Source organism: Heliangelus exortis, chromosome 2 (genome assembly GCF_036169615.1).
Source record: "Heliangelus exortis chromosome 2, bHelExo1.hap1, whole genome shotgun sequence".
In the NCBI taxonomy this organism is placed as follows: domain Eukaryota; kingdom Metazoa; phylum Chordata; class Aves; order Apodiformes; family Trochilidae; genus Heliangelus; species Heliangelus exortis.
The window spans coordinates 40,982,467-41,001,315 of NC_092423.1; the positions used below are offsets into that span (position 1 = coordinate 40,982,467).

Here is an 18,849-nt window from a genome sequence, read left to right on the forward strand (position 1 = left end):
TGAAGTGCAACACAGAAGGTAGTGGGGACATAGAACCTTTACATGGTAGAAGCTCAAAGGCTATATAATTTTTTTTTTTTTTTTCCTAACAGTGGACAGACAACTCTATTTTCAAGACACTCATGCTTTCTATCAGTTCTCAGCGGATGAATGCACCTACCTTTTCTGTGAATTTGAGAAAGAGGAAGAATGGAAGAATGGAGTAAAGCTCCTACTTCAACTGCTGCCATTGTCTCCTCCCAGGATTGAGATGTGTACTCTGTAAGTGTGCATATACAGCTATTTGCAGCTTTTGCTGACTGTTTTGCAAGTGGCTGGCTCATAATGACACTGTTTATCCCCAGAACACCAGGCAAATGAGCCAGCTCTCTTTTCAGGGTTGACAAGCTTTGTAGAGATAGAGGGAATGGGTAGAAATGTGGTATCCACAGTTGCCTGATGTTAGTTTGCTACCGGGAGTTTGCCAGAGCTCTGTAATCTCTCATTATCATTCCTTTTACAGAATATCCCTTTTAAGGGTTTCTCATTCCATGTCTGCTCTTTCACCTGACTACTGGATGTTATCATGCTCTCTGTGTTGATACAGCTGTGCTCTAAATGTTGCCTGTTTAGAACAGCTGGATGAAAAATGTAATTATTTGTGACACAGCAAGAGGGCAATACAAAGGAAAATACAGCAAGAGGGCAGTGAGAGGTCTGGAGGCTTGAGACCCCTCCTGCCTTAGCAAATCTGCAGGAGCTGGCCTGGATAGACACGTTCTTTAATTCTCCCTAGCATAGTGAATCCTCAAACCTGACTCTTATGCTGTGGAGAACTATTACTCTGCCAGTACTGGGATTTATTCTCTTTCATGTCAAAGACAGAACTTTCTTCTATAAGTACTTTCTTTCTCTACATATTAGACTTTAAAAACACATTTGCTCAAATAAATGTCCAGTGGGAATATTTTAAAAGAGTGCAAAGCCCAAAGTCCTTGTAAGCCCAGCTTGAGTCTTAAATTCAGACATTTTGAGCTGATAGGAAAATAAGCCTCAGTAATTTCTCTGTGTGGTTCAGGGTGAAAGCTTGATTCCCTCCCTTGTTATTGACTGCCCTCACCAACTAGAGATGTGCAGTTCTGGAGTGGGGATTCCCTTGAAAACACATTTATTGGTCAGCTTGAGTCAGTGCAGTCAAGTGACAAGGACCTCATATTGGCTAGAGCAGTGGACTGATGATCTAAGCAGATAACTCCTATGAGAGAAAACCTTTGAATGATTTTGCAAGTAAAAATTCTTGTCTTCTCTTGTGCTAGGCTGTTTGGATATCCCTAAATATCAGGGCAATTTCATCTTCATTTCAGGGGGAATTGGGGTTTTTCTCATTATCACTGCAAATCAGGCCACTTTTCTTGGTTCCTATATGTACAAAAGCTTTGGATCAAAAAGACAGCCCAGATAAGTCACATTGATGGGTTACCTGAAGGATGCTGGGTAGGTAAAGGGATTGAAGACTTTTTAGGATTGATTTAAGAATATCTCCTGCATGCTGACCTTGGCTGGAGAGTGGCACTTTAAAGTCTGCTTTGCAGTGTTATCATTCCAGTGCAACTGTCATGTTGAGTGGAGGATGATCCCTGTCATGTGAATTGAACAATTACTCGTTAATGTACATTTCCATCTCCTTCCTGCTCACATTATTCAAATTTTAGTTGAAGCTAGTTTCCTTTTGGGAACACTGTCACTAAAGAATTATTTTCTGGAGGTTTTACCTGTCAGCTTGTGAGGGTGCTTTTAGAAGAAATATATATTGAAGGAACAGAATTTTAAATAATGGTATACTCTCGAGGGAGTGTGATATTAAAGGGAAAGGAGGCTTTTCCAGGTTCAAAATTCTCCATGCTTGATGCAAATAATACACCTCTAGAGCTCAATCTGAAAGGGAATGGATTTGATGAGGTGTTTGTTAAAGTTACCTGACTGGGTTAAATAAACCCATGTACCCTTTTTAATGACAGAAGAGGGCAATTCTAAAAACTCTTCCTTGCACTGAGTGTTTGTCTTTTCTCAAATATATGAGCTTTTTTGCATACTGTAGAAGCTTAATCTTTCTTGTAACTTAATATTTTTTTATTGATTTTTCTGCCTTAGTTTTTCTTATAGTCTGTGTATAGCACTGATGGAATTAATTCTGCATGCAGAGAAAAATTCTTACCTTATTAGTTAGATTCCTTGCTTTTGATGAAATCAGAAGTGACTTGCCTGCTTGTACACCAAAAGGCAATGCTGGGCATCTCCAGGTGGTCCCAGGAGCCAGGCAAGCTCTGTCTCCTCCCCAGCTGGTGGGCAGCAACCTTGCACTTGCTTGTTCTGCTGTGTGTATCAGTGGGTCTTTGTGGAGCACCATGGACCTGTTCTACCAGAAGGAGTCTGTAGGGCTGAGTGGGCAGTAGAAGCTCTGGAGATTTCCTTCAGCAGCTCTTCAGGAAACCCCATTAAATAAATATGGTGGGGGCTGGACTTGCTGTACAGATTTTTGATGGATGTGTATTTGTTTCTGGTCAGTATTAGCAGTGTTACCAAATAATACTTTAGGAAGTTCAACAATGAATATAGCATTCTGAAGCCTGGGATGGGCTTAAGGTTCCAGAATAAATGTTCCATGTTGCCTTTTGACCTTGGCAAATTCCCTACTTTAAGCATAACATTTTGATGGGAATTTACCATGGAAGACAAGATGGAGCAGAGCAGATTTTTAGCAGTTCACACTAAACTGATAGCTGATAATGTTACATGGCACAGGACTGAGCACCTGTAAATGTTGTCAAATGGCATGGGGCTGATGCAGAGGCCTCTTGGGGTCATTAAACACCCTGTGTTAATCACAGCCAATTCTACTGGAACAGAAAAGAAGTGAATATTGTAATAACCTGGGAACAAAAGACCTTTATTAAGAGCTGTGCCATGGACTTCTTTACAAACCTGAACAATTGCTTAGGTTCTCATCCGCTGCCTCCTAAATTCTTTTCCAGTGACTGCTTTGTATCAGGTGTTTAATCTTTGTGTGTTTCTATTTCCTTCTTTGTAAATGGGGGTGTTTATATTTTATAACAACACCTAATTCCCAGAACCACTGTTAGACTCAGTGAACATTTCAAGAATGCTTCATGGACCTTAGACTATTGAAATATACCCTTTTTTTTTTTTTTTTAAATTATGTGAAGAGATGTTATCAGGGAATTTTTTTTTATCTCTTATTGCTTATTATTTTCTTTCCAGAAGTGTTACACTGTATTCTGTATCTTCTATTCTGAAACAATTTAAATTTTTTTAATTTCGAAAAAGTAACCATTCTTAGAAGTAACTTGGTTTTAATGCAAATAGCCAGACTGGGGTATTGATTTAGTTACTGCCTTATGGAGTTCCTCATGGAGAGCTTTTGCTGAATGCATAGGTCTCTCGTTGGCACTGTAGGTAAAATAAAATAGAAATATATGTAGTGGCTCTATACTGGATTAGTTGAAGCCCAGGCCCATGGGTGTATCCATAGTGGTTCAGCCATGATTCTTGAGAGCTGACTATAATTTGTAGTATATTTATGATCTTAAAAGTATTTGATGCCCATATTCAGATGAATACTAGGGGCATTTTTGAATATGAAGTGATAAATGCCCAAGATGGAAATAGCTATGCTATATACTTTTCTGGGCTTATAGAGGGTATCTGTGGCTGTGTCTAATGAGCTGCTATCTTTTGCCTCCAATTTAGAACAATCAGGTCATAGCCTGTGCAAGGAAACATAGGCATCTGAAGAGGTTGGTTATTATAATCTCATTCCAAATTATAAAGAGAAAGACTTAATGAATCAGTCTTTGTAAATAAAACTGTATTAAATTTTGGGGGGCTGTTTTACCTATGAAAATGGTAAATCACGTGTTTCTTTGAATAGGAAAGGATGTTGTGAAAATAATTGTGGTTTCTAATCTGAATTACTGTTTTGTTCTGAATATTGTTTTAAAGAAACCCACAGTTCTGTCCCATGCTGTCCACAGCAGCTTTTGTTTGGCTTTTTCCACATGAGCCAGACTTCTGTGACAGTCTCTGGAAGAGTTCTTCCTGCACTGCCCCACCTTTGTGGAGACACATCAGGTCTCTGTCTTGCAAATAACAGTCAAGACAACCTAATAGTCTAGACATTGCTTTAGTTTACTAATTTATGGCCTCTTATATGTGTTCTTTTCACTTTGATGTATTTTTTTTAATCTATCAGACATCATATGTCACATAATGATTTTGATGTTGTCTGCTTTTATCTGTGTGAGCTTCTGTTCCATAGGTGTTGCTCAGCAGAGCTGAATGGTGAGCAGATGGAGTAATTTTTTAGCAGAGCAAAATATGCATTCAAATAAGCAACTCCCAGCTAAGAGGGTCCTGCGTTCTTCAGTTTTTCATTATATTTTTGTACTGGAAGAATTCTCTCACTGTTTTATATTAGTCCTATCAAAAGAGTTCTTGACAGTGAGGGACAAAGGGTGTACTCTGTCATTGCTGACACAATTCATTATTGTCATGTTGCAGTCATCATTTTGATATGGAATCTCAGAAGCCCTTTTACATTACTGCCTGTGGCTACCCAGTTCCTTGCTTTTCAGGAATCAAAAGATGTTGAAACAGAATTAAAGAAATAATAAAATCCCATTTTTATTTTTTTAAGGCCTGATCAAAAAATAGAAGATACGGCAGAAACTGACGCTGAAATTCTTGCTCGTCTCACTTCTGCGGTAAGGTCACTGCATCAAAGTTTGCACTGATCACGTTTGAAATATTGTCATGTTTTGGATTCTTTCAAATTAAAGACTTAGTCTTAGTGAGCAGGTGTTTGTAATGCAAACTACTACTTTTGTCTCTGAAAGGAGGAAGCTTTACTGAGGTCTTAGTGTACAGTTCCAAAGCTATTAAAATCAGTCCAAGCAAGGACTGCTGTCGCCTATTCTTCTTGTAATCCATGCTGTTCAAGGCCCAGGAGAAATTAATCTGGAGGAGCATGATTATTTTTCTGCCATGGAGCAGACACTCAGATCCTCTTGATCAAGTAGACATCGGTGTGCTGATGGGGTGGGGGACAAAGGGAGAGAAAGTGCCTCAGCAGCCCTGGTTGCTTCTTCTAAGATTCTGAGGGCTTCCACCTGGGAAGCCTGAGTATCTGGCTTCCCAACTGTGTTTAGCTTCAATAAGCTCTATCATAATAAACAACAGCTTATCCTGTCTGTGCTAGAATTTGGTATATCTTGTTTATTTTGTAAGATATTTTTTCTGAGCAGCAGACAGACAGGACCTCAGAAGGTTAAGGGGGATTCATTCCATCTCATGTAATCTCTACATAGTGGTACAGAGTGCACCCTCACTATGTTTGTGGGTGTTGCAAAACTGGGAGAAATGGCTGATACACCAGATGGGTGTGCTGTCATTCAAAGAGACCTTGACAGGCTGGAGATATGGACCAACAGCACTCTCCAGAAGTTGAACAAAGAGCAATGCAGTGTCCTGCATCCATGGGAAACAGCCTCACGCTCCTGTACAGTCGGGGGGGGCTGACTGGAAAACAGCTTTGCAGAAGAAGACCTCAGCCAACTGCTGGCCTGCAGTAATCAGTGTGTTACCTTCGTGTTAAAAGGAGAAATCATTCCTCTCAGCACTGCTGTGACATATCTGGAGTTTTGGGTGCAGTTCTGAACTCCCAGTACAGGAGATATGTGGATGTACTGGAGTGTATGTAAATGACCATGAAGATTAGAGAAGTGGAGCATCTGATTTACAAAGAGAGGCTGAGAGAAGTGGGAGTTGAGCTTGGAGAGCAGAAGGTTGAGGATCTTTTCAATGTGTATTAATACAGGATGGGAGAGAATAAAGAGGATGGGGCCAAGCTGTTCTAGGTGATGTCTTGTGACAGGATAAGAAGCAGTGGCACAAACTGAAATTCAAGAAATTCAAGAAAAAAAACCAACTTACTGCGAGTGTGACAGTAGAATAAGTTACCCAGGGAGACAGTGAAGTCTCCATCCTTGGAGATGTTCAGAACATGGATTAGATGACCTCCAGAGGCCCCTTTCTACCACAACCATTCTGTAATTGCACAGTTTTGTGAACATCACACCTAAATCATGGCATCAGTAAAACATGGAATTATTGCTAGTTCTGTTTTGGGTATGTGAGAAAATACAGACATGAGAGGGAACCAAGCAGGATGAGGTTGTCATAAAAAAGACATGAGGTTAAGAGCTATTTTAAGTAAAATGAATAAAGCACTATCTTGAAATTGTTAAAAAAATTGAGGGGAAGGAGAATTTGTGCTACATTTTCTAATGACAAGTGGCTTTACAAATGGTATTTTGTAAGTTTTTTTGAAAGCCAGTTGTTTTGTATTCTCAGCCTGGTGCAAAAATAATTTACATTTTAAGACATTATAAATTTTGGTTTAATTTTTAAAAAATTTTTCTCTTTACAGTAAAATTCCTTGTTTTCTCTACCTTTTTTTTGATAACTGAAGTTGAAAGAACTCAGAACTCAATTCTCTAGAGAGAAAAAATAGAAAAACATGGAACAGTTTTTGCAAAGTTGTCTTAAAAACCCACAAACCCACCAACCCTATAAAACATCACCAGTATCCTTCAAAAACGTTGCCTTTCAAAAATAGATGACTAGTGGCTTTTCATCAGTTAAAAAAATGGAAGCACTCAACAAAACAAACTTTCTGAGTTTAAGGACAGGATCTAACTGTTGCAGGATAAAAGGTATATCCTTAAAGGTGTGAGTAATTGACAGTGAGTTTAGGAGTTTGGTTCACATTTAGCTTACAAGGTCAAATGGTGGTTCCAGCAGCAGGTCACATGGACAGGTTTTCTTTTCATGTCTTTTAAAATTATTATTATTTCTTTATTATTTTTTTATTTTTATTTTATTTTTTTTTTAATGCTATTTTTTAATTTTTATCTTTTATCTTTTATTTAATGAACCATTTTATTGCTGTAGCTAACTAGCTAAAGAAAAATTAGGCAGTGCTGAAAAGACCAATCCTTTCTCCTGCATTTTCTGATTTCCCACAAAACTGGGAAGGCTCTATATAACAATTTTCTAGTCTAATGCTGGAGAAAAGAGATAAGACCAGAGTAGAATACTCCAATATTAACATCTCTATATGAACTTCTTCCACCTATCCCTCCAGAATATTGCTTTTCTTCCATAGACTGGAATCTAAAGTACACACTGTGAGTTTGTGGAGAGCTGTTATGTGCTCCAAGGGAATTTGAACCTTCAGTCTTCACCACTCAGCAGAGGACTGGGCTCACCAGGGTGCAATTTGTTTTTTTGCTGCCAGCCTCAGAAATTATATAGGAAGAGACCTGTGAGTAGGAGCTGGGAAGCAAAAGTGAAGGTATTAGCCATGACTGGATATGGGTTCACACTTTCTTGCTTTTTGGCTCACTGAATGTTTACAAGTTTTGTACAGAGTCAAACCAGTCTTGAAGAATTCATTAATCAGAGTCCTGTTCACAGTACTCTTCAGCCCAATGTTTCAGATGTGGAAAAAAAACCCACAAAAACCTTACTTCCAGCCTAAGCACTAAAGCAGCCAGAAATTGGAGTTGACTTTTTTTGTACATTTCTACATTTTGAAATTCAAATCCCTTAAGTGATCATAGTAGTACCATCTCTTCTGATTTTCTTTTTGTTTGTTTTTTTTTTTTTTTTTAATTGAATAAAAACATTCTCTGTTGGGTCAGAAGGATGCTTCTGTGTCAGCTTTTCTTTTGGGGTGGATTAAATTCTCAAATTTTCTAACCTACACTGGTTGTGAAGATCCAGCCCTGACAACACTGGAGAAATCTGTGTGCCTAAAATATAAATCTCTGTTTTAGCATTTGAAAGTGCAGGGAAAAATGTAAGGGTGCATGCATGTAACTTCTAATGATATATTTCTGTAACTCTGTAAAAGCCATTGCTGTTGCAGAGTGTGGAACTTGCCTCCCTTAAATTTCAGTGGCCTTATGGCAGGCATCTACATCTGAGCTAGCTGCCCCAGGCACTTCTTACAGCCAGGGTGCAGAAATAGGGACTTTCAGGATGCTAAATGTATGATTAATTTTGGAAGTCTGCTTTAGGGAAAAGCAATCATACCTTAGGCTGCTATGGTAAGATTATAGAGTGATTGGCACAGACATAAACATCTGCACATATCTGGTGAATTCTCCCCCCCTTTTCTTTACTGTAATCTGACTTTCTTTGTTGACCTCTGTTTTAGAACTTATTCCCTACTGCTATTTCTTACCAGGTGTTATTTCTCTCCAGTAGAGTTCTACTTTTCATATTCACAGCACAATTTGTTAGTGGGTTTGGGTTTTGGGTTTTTTGTGGTTTTTTTTTTTTTGGTCAGTCTAGAATTGATTAGTTATAACAACAGTTACAGAGATTGTAGAAGATAGTAACAGTGAATGATGCTGAGTCAGAAGGGCAGCAGGGAAAAAGCTGCAGATGTTTCTTTATCATCTTAATTTGTGCATGGTGTATGGAATACACTTCTTTTAAAAGCAGAATTGGATACAAAAGATTAAAAAATTAACTTGTCAGGGGTCTTACTTTTTCTTTATGATGGAAGAAGCAGAGTCAGTCAAGATAACTGAAGTGAGCCTACCAAATTATAGGCTCATATCATATGCTCCATTACAATGAGGCACTGACAACACCATCAAACTTAAATTGTAAAGGCAGCTGACATGCGAGCAGTGCAAAGTGTCATTTGAAATATGTTTGCATCAGATAACCTTTTCTGGTCATGAAAATGCAGTCATTACTCCTGGCTTTTAAAACAGCATTCCAGAGCTGTCATGCATCCTATGTCATGTCCCAAAGAGCATCTTCATATCCAGTGTCGTGTCTGCTAAAACTGGAGCACAGTGGGATAGCACACATAGAGATGGCTCTGGGAGTTTCCTCTCCAAAGCTCTTACCTTCACTTTTGATGGGATAGAAAAGAATATCAGGATGTTAATGAAGTGTATCTGGGAATAGTTTTCTGGTACTTTAAGATGTCAGTCAATACAATGTTTATTTAGAGTCCATCAGACTATCATTACTTGAGATATGAAAATATGAACTGGATTCTTTTCTTTTGCAAAACCCTGCTGCTGTTTGGAACTTTCTGTTGGACGATTTAATTTTGAGATTGCCACTTTGTCTCAAGATCTGAAGTCCTATTTGGCCCATTTAGATCTAGAATACTATTTCACAAAAGACTACCAGAGGCAGAAAAAAGTATAGGTGGTCTGCACTGTCTACTAGGTGCACAGTTATGCCTTCTATGGTTAAATAACCAGGTTCATGGATAAAAGAAGAACAGTAGTTGTTGTCTGCTTTTGAAAAATGTCTGCCTCTGTTCTTTGAAGATGAGGTTATCCATATAAATATGCCATTTGTATTTAATAAGGCAGAAATATACCAGATACCACTCTGTATGCACACCCTTGTGTTTCATATTTTTTAAAAAAAATCCTGATTAAGATGTGGTAACATGCCAACAACACACTCAAAATGTTCTCTTTCAGACTTTCATAGTATTTCTGTAAATACTGTGTGGTAAGCTGGCCTTTAAGCTGAATCAGTGTTGAAATCTGCAACGCTACTAAAAATGAGATACTATTTAGATAGTGTTAGCTTTTTAGCAACAAGCAATATGTATAGACCTTTATTATTTAGCTTAATATCTCAATTTATTCGGGTAGGCATAGCTCTTGTTTGAATGTGTATTTTACTTTGAGTCCACATTATTATCTTCAATGTGATGTGCAACTATCGATTTTGTCAAACAGGAGGGAACTGAAATCCCATTAGGAAGAAGTATGATAATGTGTAGCATGTGTGCAGTGAGGAATGAATGTTGTACATGGATTTCCATTGGTGTAATGGTGCATAGGAATTGCATGTCCAGCTGAGTTGTCAAGTGCATTTATTCTAAAATTGGAAAAGCACATAGATTATGAAATCTAGGGACACCAGGCAAATCCAGAAAGATGCTCAGCAGTACCAGTTCTTTGTGATTTGAGTATCTGCTATGAGAGGGAGCTCAGACTACTAAAGTGAAACACTTTGATGAAGGAATATTTACTTAATATTAAGACTAGAGGAACCTGCTTTACCTGAAGTGTTCTGCTCAGATGAAGTAATATGCCAGTTGCATTCCTGACACAGAGCAAACGATGAGATATTTTGCATAACATAGACAAAATACAGAAAAAGAGCCTTTTTATTGCCTGTGATGTTAGCACTGTCTTTCAAATTTGAAAAAAGCCACATTATGTGCAAAAGTAATACTGCTCTTCTAACTGTGGGGTGCCACGATCCTGCTTTTTCTTGTGAGAAGATGGGTTTTTCTTTACACTCTCAGGGAGATTTGCATTTTTCAATTGTTTGATTGCTAATTGGTATGTTTACAACTGTTGCAGATTGTAATGTCTCCTAAGGCTAATCTTGAGATAATGTATCTATTACATGCTAAAAGATAAAGATGAGGCATCAGTGCACTGTTTCTTACTATTCATAACCTGTGAGAATAGCCCAGGATCAAGGCATTGGTGTTGGTACCTTCTGCTGAGTTTAATGAAAGGTCTAAGCAGTTTATCCACACAACGTCATGGTGTTGTTACTCAGAAGCAACTTGGGCATTTATTGCAAATCCTATTCTAACTCTGGATAGTTTGCATGTATTATTACCAGTATGTATCAATTGCTTGAAGCAAGCAAGCACACAAGTTGTTTTTCCACAGAAGAACTGTTCTTTCCCATCTCACTTGCAAGTTTATGCTTACATTAACCATGATTAACAGCTCTCCAGACATGGGAATGAGTGTACAGGAAGGAAGGAAGGGAAGGTAATACTGCCAGCTTGCACAATTGTGCTGGAAACAGGATGACATGTAAGAACACTGTGGCACTGCCTTCATATTTTCCTGCTTGGAGTGGCAGAAATCTCTGTCCCTTTTAGTGGGGCAGCATCAAGAAGTAGAAAATATCCTTGTACCTTGCAAGAACAGCAAAAAAAAAATCTCCTTGGTCCTTTGCCACAAAGAAAGGAAGGATGCAAACATGGGAAGGATGTGGCCTCTGGTATGACTGCCTTCTGCCATATGTAGAGCGTCCTGCTGGGTGGTATCTGATCAGTGGATGCAGGAGTTACCATTGTACTGAGATGTCCTGGGTGATTTTGTGTGTCTTTATGCTTAGACAGACTTAGAATGCTTATAATGTTAGCTACTCTTGTTTCACATTTTCAAACTTCAGAGCTGTGAGAGTGGGATGTTGACAATTGTTAGAAATCATATTACTTCAGGGACACTTCATGGGCTTTGTGCCTTGTTCTGATCATACCATGTGTCCTGTGAATGATATTTTAAATTTTGTATGCTCTTAGAAACTGGATGTCAAAACTCCCACTGAAGAATAGCCTTGAGCTTTTCATAGATCTGTCAGACAAGATGACTGCTATGCACTGCAGGACTTCCTACAAAGAGGCAGCACAATCCCTAGAAAAATAGGAGGATTGTCCCACATTTTTTTTCAATACTAAAGAGAGTCTGTCTTGGGAAAATGAGGAAAACTGGAAGAAGATGGAGGTGTATGGAAGAGTTTGGGAATGTGGATGGGGAAGGGAAGAACACAGGAGAGAGTGTCTGGGAATGCTGTAGGTCAAGTGCAGGGCGCTTCAAGCATCTGTAATGGAACAGGTGATGGCAGTGAGTATGAAGCATTAAAATAATGACTAACACAAAATTTTCCTGATAGAAAAAGGAAAAAACCTATGGAGAGAAGTGGATATGGACTTGAGCTGGTTAATGAGAAAGTAGCTGGTTGTAGAGAGATTATAGGGTAAATATGAAGAACGCAGAGACAAGAGGCTAAGGAAGGGATCTGGGTAACATGGCAGGGCTGTTTCATTAGAATATGGTGAGATAGCCTGTAAATCTGGAAATCAGGTAGCTCTTACTTTGGCACATTCTTCTCAAGATAAATTTTCCTCCTGAAATGCTCAGCCATAATACAAGAAGAGGCTGTTTCCTCCTGAAAGCTCCAAAGAGCAAACGTCAATTGTGTACATGAACCTCAAGATGGAGAACTTCCTTATCCTGGAGTCACACAATAAATCTAGCATTACAGTCTGCTCAACAGAGGCAAGACAAACATTTAACAAAGAAAAGAAGAAGCTTTAAGTGTGTGCTTGTGAAGGAGATGCTGTGCAAATAAATTGTAGTTTCATCTACTGAATTACCCTCTCCCTAAGGAATGTGCAGTATTTACAAGAAAATGAAGTAAAAACCAAATTAAATAATTGTCATGGAATTACCAGATGAAAAGGAAATTGCTTTGCTAGGAAAAGTGATTATAGTTTCAAAACCAAGTACCTGGATAATACCATGTGCACTTGACTGCTCCAAATCGACAACTGGTATCTAACCAGTGTTGCATTTTGTTTTGTTAGACTGTGTGAGTAACCATAACCATAACCATCCTTTCCTTTCTTGGTGTTTTAGGTGCAGAGAGAACTGGCTGCTGTTATTGCCTTGAAAGCAAGGAAGTCAGGTGAGTTAGGCTGGGCTTCAGAGGGGGTTTGGAACACTGTTCCCTTTTGTCATTTGTTGAAGTATTTGAACTGTCATTGCTGTCTTATTAACATAGGGAAGGAAAGATAGTGGACCTTGTTCCTCTCTTGTTGGAGAGTTTTTTGTATATAGCACAATGTAATTACTGTCAAGCTTTGCTTCCCCTAGCTCGTCACAGCTAATGACCTTGCTGATAAAATATAAGCGTTAGAGTTAAAGGTGAACTCGGGTCTCTTTCTGGCTAAAATAACTGCTTTTTCTGGGCTTACACTTTATAAAAAAAGTTAATGCCTTTTTTTGACTTACGTTCAAGACACATAAGTTGATAATTTTCCCATGTCTTCTCCTATGGCCCACTGTCTCATGCCATTTTCACTGTATTTTACCTGCCCAGCCAGCCAGGTGTATTTTTTTTGTGTGTTAAAGCAAAAGGACAACCTCATGCATGAAAATGTTTTTTCCTAAGACTTGTCTTTACGTCCACATGGCTGTAGAGGCAAGTGTCTGTTAGCAGGGCACTTAGAAGGGGAAAGGCAAATGGATAATTGGAAGTCTCTGACACTATAAGCACAAGTTGCCATGCAGTGCAATGACCACTGAAATATGTGGTCACCTCAGCTTTGTCAGTCACTGAGGTGGTAGCACAGCCACTTTCAGAAAGCATCTGCATTGCTGAGCTGGAGTTGTAGCAAGGGAGCTGCATTTTCTGGGCACAGCACAGGAACCAACAAAACCTACTTGGTCAGGCCTGACCCTATGCAGGGTTAACTCTGGTGTCTTGATGTCTAATGCAGTTAATCTGCAGGAAGGGCAAACTGCATATGGCAAAGAAAGAGCTGAATGTATTTCTACAGTAAAACAGAAGTGGAGTTGCCTTAAATTATTAGTGTGTTCCCAAAGTCAATGAGGTCTTCAGGTACCTCTTGAAATCTTCAGTGATTTTGCACTTTTCAAGCTATTTTCTGATCTAGTTAATAATATTGCATCATAATAACTGTATCTACGACCTACAAGTACATCACAAAAGTTATTACATACAACACATGCAGTATACACAATGTGGTATCTTAAACTGGAACTATCAAGATGTGGCAGGCGTATCTGCAAATGTTTCCTTGTGGTAATGTAAGTATTACTAAAATATTATAGACACAGCTCAATGCATTTTTGTCTGGTAATACAAATATCCATAGGTTATACACATAGTCATCTGTAAATGTAAGTCTGCAGAGAGTTTTAGTGTGAATTCAGACCTAAACTGCTTCTGTGTAATAGCTTTGCTTCTGAAACTGCTGTAGGAGTTTACGATATTAATACCCTATAGCTGCTTGCCTCTACCTGGTATCACCCCAGTCCCACCTGAATTATACTGTCTGAACATGGAAATGCTTCTGTTCTGGTTTGGTGCAGAGATAATTAGACTATTTTAAGGAAGGGCTCAAGGTAACTTTTCGTTTTGCTGTAAAACAGGCTAAGAGTATGGTGCTGTGAACCTCTTTACTTAGTCCTTAGATGGTTCTAAGAAATCTCTTTCCCTGCTTCCCTCAGCAGTTCTGTTGGCAAATTTGCCTTCTGCTACTGGCAATAAATAAAAACTCCATTCCCTGAAAGAGTTGATTTTTACCTGAGTTAGCCTCTTGTTTCCTTTTGGTGGATGTTTACATAAACAATTGTGTCAGGAGAAAATAGGATGGAGGTTGGATTACAGTTGGATTAGCTCATGCTGCAGGAGATGAAAATGGGAAAGGAGGATAGCTCTTGGAGTCTCCTTCACACTGGCATAATTGCAACCCACATAATACAGGTAGAAATATTTTAGTTGAAAATCACAACCTTAAATAAACGAAGCTCCCTGTAGAGCTTTTGAAGTGCTGACTGGCCTTTCCTAATACTTTACTGTAAACACTTAAAATATCAATTTAGATCTGAACAAAAGATATCTCCTTAGTCAGTTTAACTAGTGCATGCATGCTGTGGAAATTTGCATTTCTTTATGCCTCATCTTGGACTACTGAAAAAAATGGCTACATGATCAGGCATAACTGTAAGGTTTAATTTAGGTTAATGCCTTTACTAAAGTAGGAGCAGGGTAAATTAGGGTGGTTGATTATGCCTTTTTTAAATTGTATTTTATTGCTGATGGTTAAATTCACAGCATAGCAGTTATTGTTAGCAATCAGGATAAAGTATACTCTGCCTGGTGAAGTGAAGCATATTTCAGATAAAGTACTTCTGAAACTAAAAGCCACAGTATCTTTCGAAGATATTGTTCTTCTAACCCTCTCCAAGACTCCATATAATTCCAGGAAATAAACCAGCAAAGATCAGGCAAGGAGGTTTTGGGTTTTTTTTGGCATGAAAAGAGTGGAACATGGTTACTGGGCCAGCTGCCCTGGGTGTTTTCCAGGCTGGTGTGATGAGGGTGGGCACCTGGCTCCTCTCTCCTGGGAATTGTAGGTGGGGAGAACAGGCAATGGGCACAGTCCTAACCTGCTGGATGGAACCTGCCTGCAGTGGGTAAGCTGAAATCTTTCCTGGAGGTTGGCAGCCCAAAAACCAAAAGCTGTTGAGCAGAAGTTCCTGTACTCGTCTTGATGGCTTGGTGGTTTTTAAATTATGGTGTTTCGAAATATTTCCTCTATGTAGCTGGTTAGTGCTACCAGTAAGAGAAGAGAAAAAAAAAACAAGGAAAAAAAATTTTTTTTTTTGCTTAATGCAAGGGCTGTGTAATTTGTTCCTGAATTACTTTAATTTCTGGGTATACCTCTGCCCTCAGAGAGGCACTTGACACTGATTTAATTGTACCAGAAGAATTGGCTGATTAAAGCTTTCATATTTCTTGTCTAGGACAGTTGTAATCACTGGGTTTCATTTCATGGGAAGTGCTATTCAAGCTTGCAGCCACCACAGCTCTGCCAGAGGTGAAGAGGGTCCAACTAGGAAGGTTTGCTATGCTTGGAGGAGGGGAAACATTGCCTTTGGTTACCCTTGTGAAAGTTTTTTTGTTTAAATGAAGCTTTGGTTTGCTACCTAGTATGTGTATATGAGACGTAGTAATTAAAATTATTTCAGCTCTTAGGCCAGAAGGGCTTTTTCAGAGATTTAGACACTGTATCAACTCTCAGAATGCTTTGAAAACCAAGGCAGAAAATGGAGCCTGCTGTGGGGTAGGGCAGACTATCAAATTCTTGCTGGTACAGGATCTGACTTGATGGAGAATGTCAACTACCAGAAAATAAAAAGTCAGTAGGGTGTGGGGGAGAATGCCTCTCCTCAAGAGGTTTTCTGTTTTTTTGTTTTTTTGTTTTTTTTTAATTGGGTGGAAGAACAGGAGAAATGCATAACACTGATGGAAGGCTGAAGAAAAAATTACAAAACCTGAAGAATGAAAAACTTCTCTGCTGTGGAAAAAAAGCTCTTTTTTCATATTTCAGGTGTGTACTGCAAGTGTACCCCTCCTGTTGCAAAGCATCAAAGCATAAGCTGATAGAGAGGTACTTGTGAGCCCTTGTGCAGAGGAAGCTCAGCATTTTTAACAAAAACAAAACAAAAAGAATAACAAAACAATAACAAAACACAGTAACAAAAAAAGAGAAAAATTAATATCTGTAATCCTGAAGCTTTGATGGACCTCAGTAACACTGTTGGCTAGACAGCACATTTGTATTCCATTAGAATAAATCACTCATGATAAAGATGGCTTAAGAGGCGGAAATGAGCTTGTGTATTTCTCTGTGGCTTATAAAATTGCATTAAAATTGTTCTCTCTTAACCTTATAAATAAATAGATTAAATGTTGTCTTCCTTGGTTTGGTAAAAGGTCTTGGAAAATGACATAGCCGGAGCAGAAGAGAACTTTGGTTTTAATTGTGGGTACTTGGCACTAGAATTGTGTTTATTTATACCTTGCCAGCTTCTGATGCCTTCCACAGATGTGCTAAAACATAACAGAAATGCAGCTTCTCAGCTGAAGGTTTACAAGGGTTGGCATTTATCTCAATTGCTTGTCATGGCTCATGACATGTTTCCTATGCATTAGAGATGGTAGCTAAAACAAGGATAAAAAGCAGCAAATAGCCTAAGGCTGGAGGCTGTAGCCGGTGGGGCAGCTACAGAGATACATCTGAACTGATCAAAATCCATCAGGTAGATGCTCTGAACCAGATGCTCTGGTGTTAATCCCATCCACAAACAAGACACCTTGCATTTCTGTTCATGTGCCTCGCTGCACCTCCTGACATCACCCAGCAGATTCCTTTAATTTTATATCTAAAGGAATTTCTGTAGCTTTATTCCTGCAAAGGGCCATTAGTAAGGATATGGCTCTGGTCCTTATGCTTCTGAATACAGGGACTTACTACAGTTTAGTTGACAGAGGATGGATGAGGTAGGAAGAGGGTGACTGCAGCTTCTACCCAGGCATTGTGGGAGCAGCAGCAGGGCAGTGGGTGCTTCTCCTGTGCACTGTGAAGGACAGGGCAAGCACAAAAGCCCTAGCATTTGTGTGTGGTTTTTTTTTTTCTGCCTCTTAAGAACGATATCCAAGTTTCTACCATATAGTTAGATACTTTTTACTCACGCCATTCTTAAATTAATGAGCTCTATTGATTTTTGTTAAAATGGGCAATTTACATTTTACTTATAATAACATGACTTTTTCAACATATTACCTTTATGTTTGAGATCTTCTGGATTACCTCCACCCAGTTCTTGCACATATGTACGCATATCCACCTTTCCCTTTTTCTTCTGTATTGCTTTCTGTCAGGACTTAACTGCCTATGTGATTTGCTTAGTGTTATTATTTTAGGACAGGCAATTCAATAAGAAGCAGTCACTGGGGCTTGAGCTTTGCCATCATGAATGAAAAGCAAGCTGTGAATAGCTATTCCTTTTCCCAGCCACTGCAACACCTCTACAGCACTGCTGTCAGACCTGATTGTCTGATTCGGCTTGAACACACTCCAGGCAATGTCAGCCTGGTTAAAAATGAGAACAGCCAGGCTAGGTCAGGTTAAAAGTCCATCCAGCTCCAGTCCTACTGTGAGAAATGAGTAGAGGATGCTAAGAGAGAAATAGAGCAAGTACAAACAGCCCTTCTTCTGATGTGCATACTCAGCATCTACCCGTCTGTGCTAAGAGGGATTTGGCTGTACCTACACTGTTGTGTTAGATAGCCCTTGGTAGACCTGTACCTCATTAATTTATCAAATTACTTTTTGAGCCTGCTTATACTCCAGACCTTCATCATCCCTTATGGCAGCACAGTCCCACAGTTCACGTGTGTGGTAATGTGAAAGTGATTTTTTTGTTTGTTTGTTTTATACACATTTCCCACCACCCTCACTCAGTTGTGGTAGCTCTTTGGTGATGGAAAGTGGTGAATAACCCATTCCTAATTCATCATCATACTAATCAGGATTTTGTGCACCTCTGTAATACTCCTGAGAGTTGTCTAATTTCCAGGCTAAATCGCTACTCATTCCTCGTACCAACTCTATCCCATTAAATCTGATCCTCTTTGCCACATCTGTTACATTGGATTTGAGACAGGGCAGCCAGAGCAGCATGGGTACTGCAGCAGCATGTGCTGGAGTTGGCACAAAAGGAGGGTGGCAGCTTCTTATCAGCATGAAGGGATGTGGGAAGGAGCACAGTAAGACCCTTTTGGCAGCATTAAGCTCTTTTATCAGCTTCCTTAACTCAGGAAACTGCATCTTTAGCATTCAGCCCTTTTTCCCAAGCAACACAGATCCTTTTGAGGCTTCTTGGTAACCTTACTCCACAATAATTAGCAAAAACTTTGTCATTTGTTTCTATATGGATGTCCTTCCTTACGTCATTAGTTCTATTTACTTTTAGAACAGTTATTACGTAGACAGTGGGTAAATCATTACGGGTTTGAATTAGATTTGTACACACACTTGAAACATGAGGTTAAAAATACATGATCAAAGGGCATTCTAGAATGGATCAGATCAGTGTTGTGTTTAAATCCCAAACCTATTAAGTACCTGTTGAATTTACAGGTTTTGTAAACAAGCAGATATACAATGTCTCTGGTGTAAAATGTGCCTGTTTATTATCACTTAGTTTATGCCACAGAGAAATGGCATAAAGAGGAATGAAAAAACTTGCTCCTGCTTACCAATTGAAGTGGCAGTCATTTGTCAGAGGTCATTTCCCCTGTGGAAATGCTGAAAAAGTTTGAAGGCTGGGAAAA

General features: G+C 39.1%; 1 protein-coding gene across 4 annotated transcripts in view; it reads left to right on the top strand.

The window, feature by feature from the left end:
- The window catches only part of RAPGEF5 (Rap guanine nucleotide exchange factor 5), a 157,628-nt gene that overhangs the window by 31,839 nt on the left and 106,940 nt on the right, over positions 1-18,849 (top strand). For all 4 annotated transcript variants that reach the window (XM_071735734.1, XM_071735731.1, XM_071735730.1 and 1 more), the window contains exons 5-7: positions 93-261; positions 4,694-4,760; positions 12,558-12,606. In XM_071735734.1, coding sequence (XP_071591835.1) covers positions 93-261; positions 4,694-4,760; positions 12,558-12,606 — 285 coding nt within the window. The remainder of the gene's footprint in view (positions 1-92; positions 262-4,693; positions 4,761-12,557; positions 12,607-18,849) is intronic.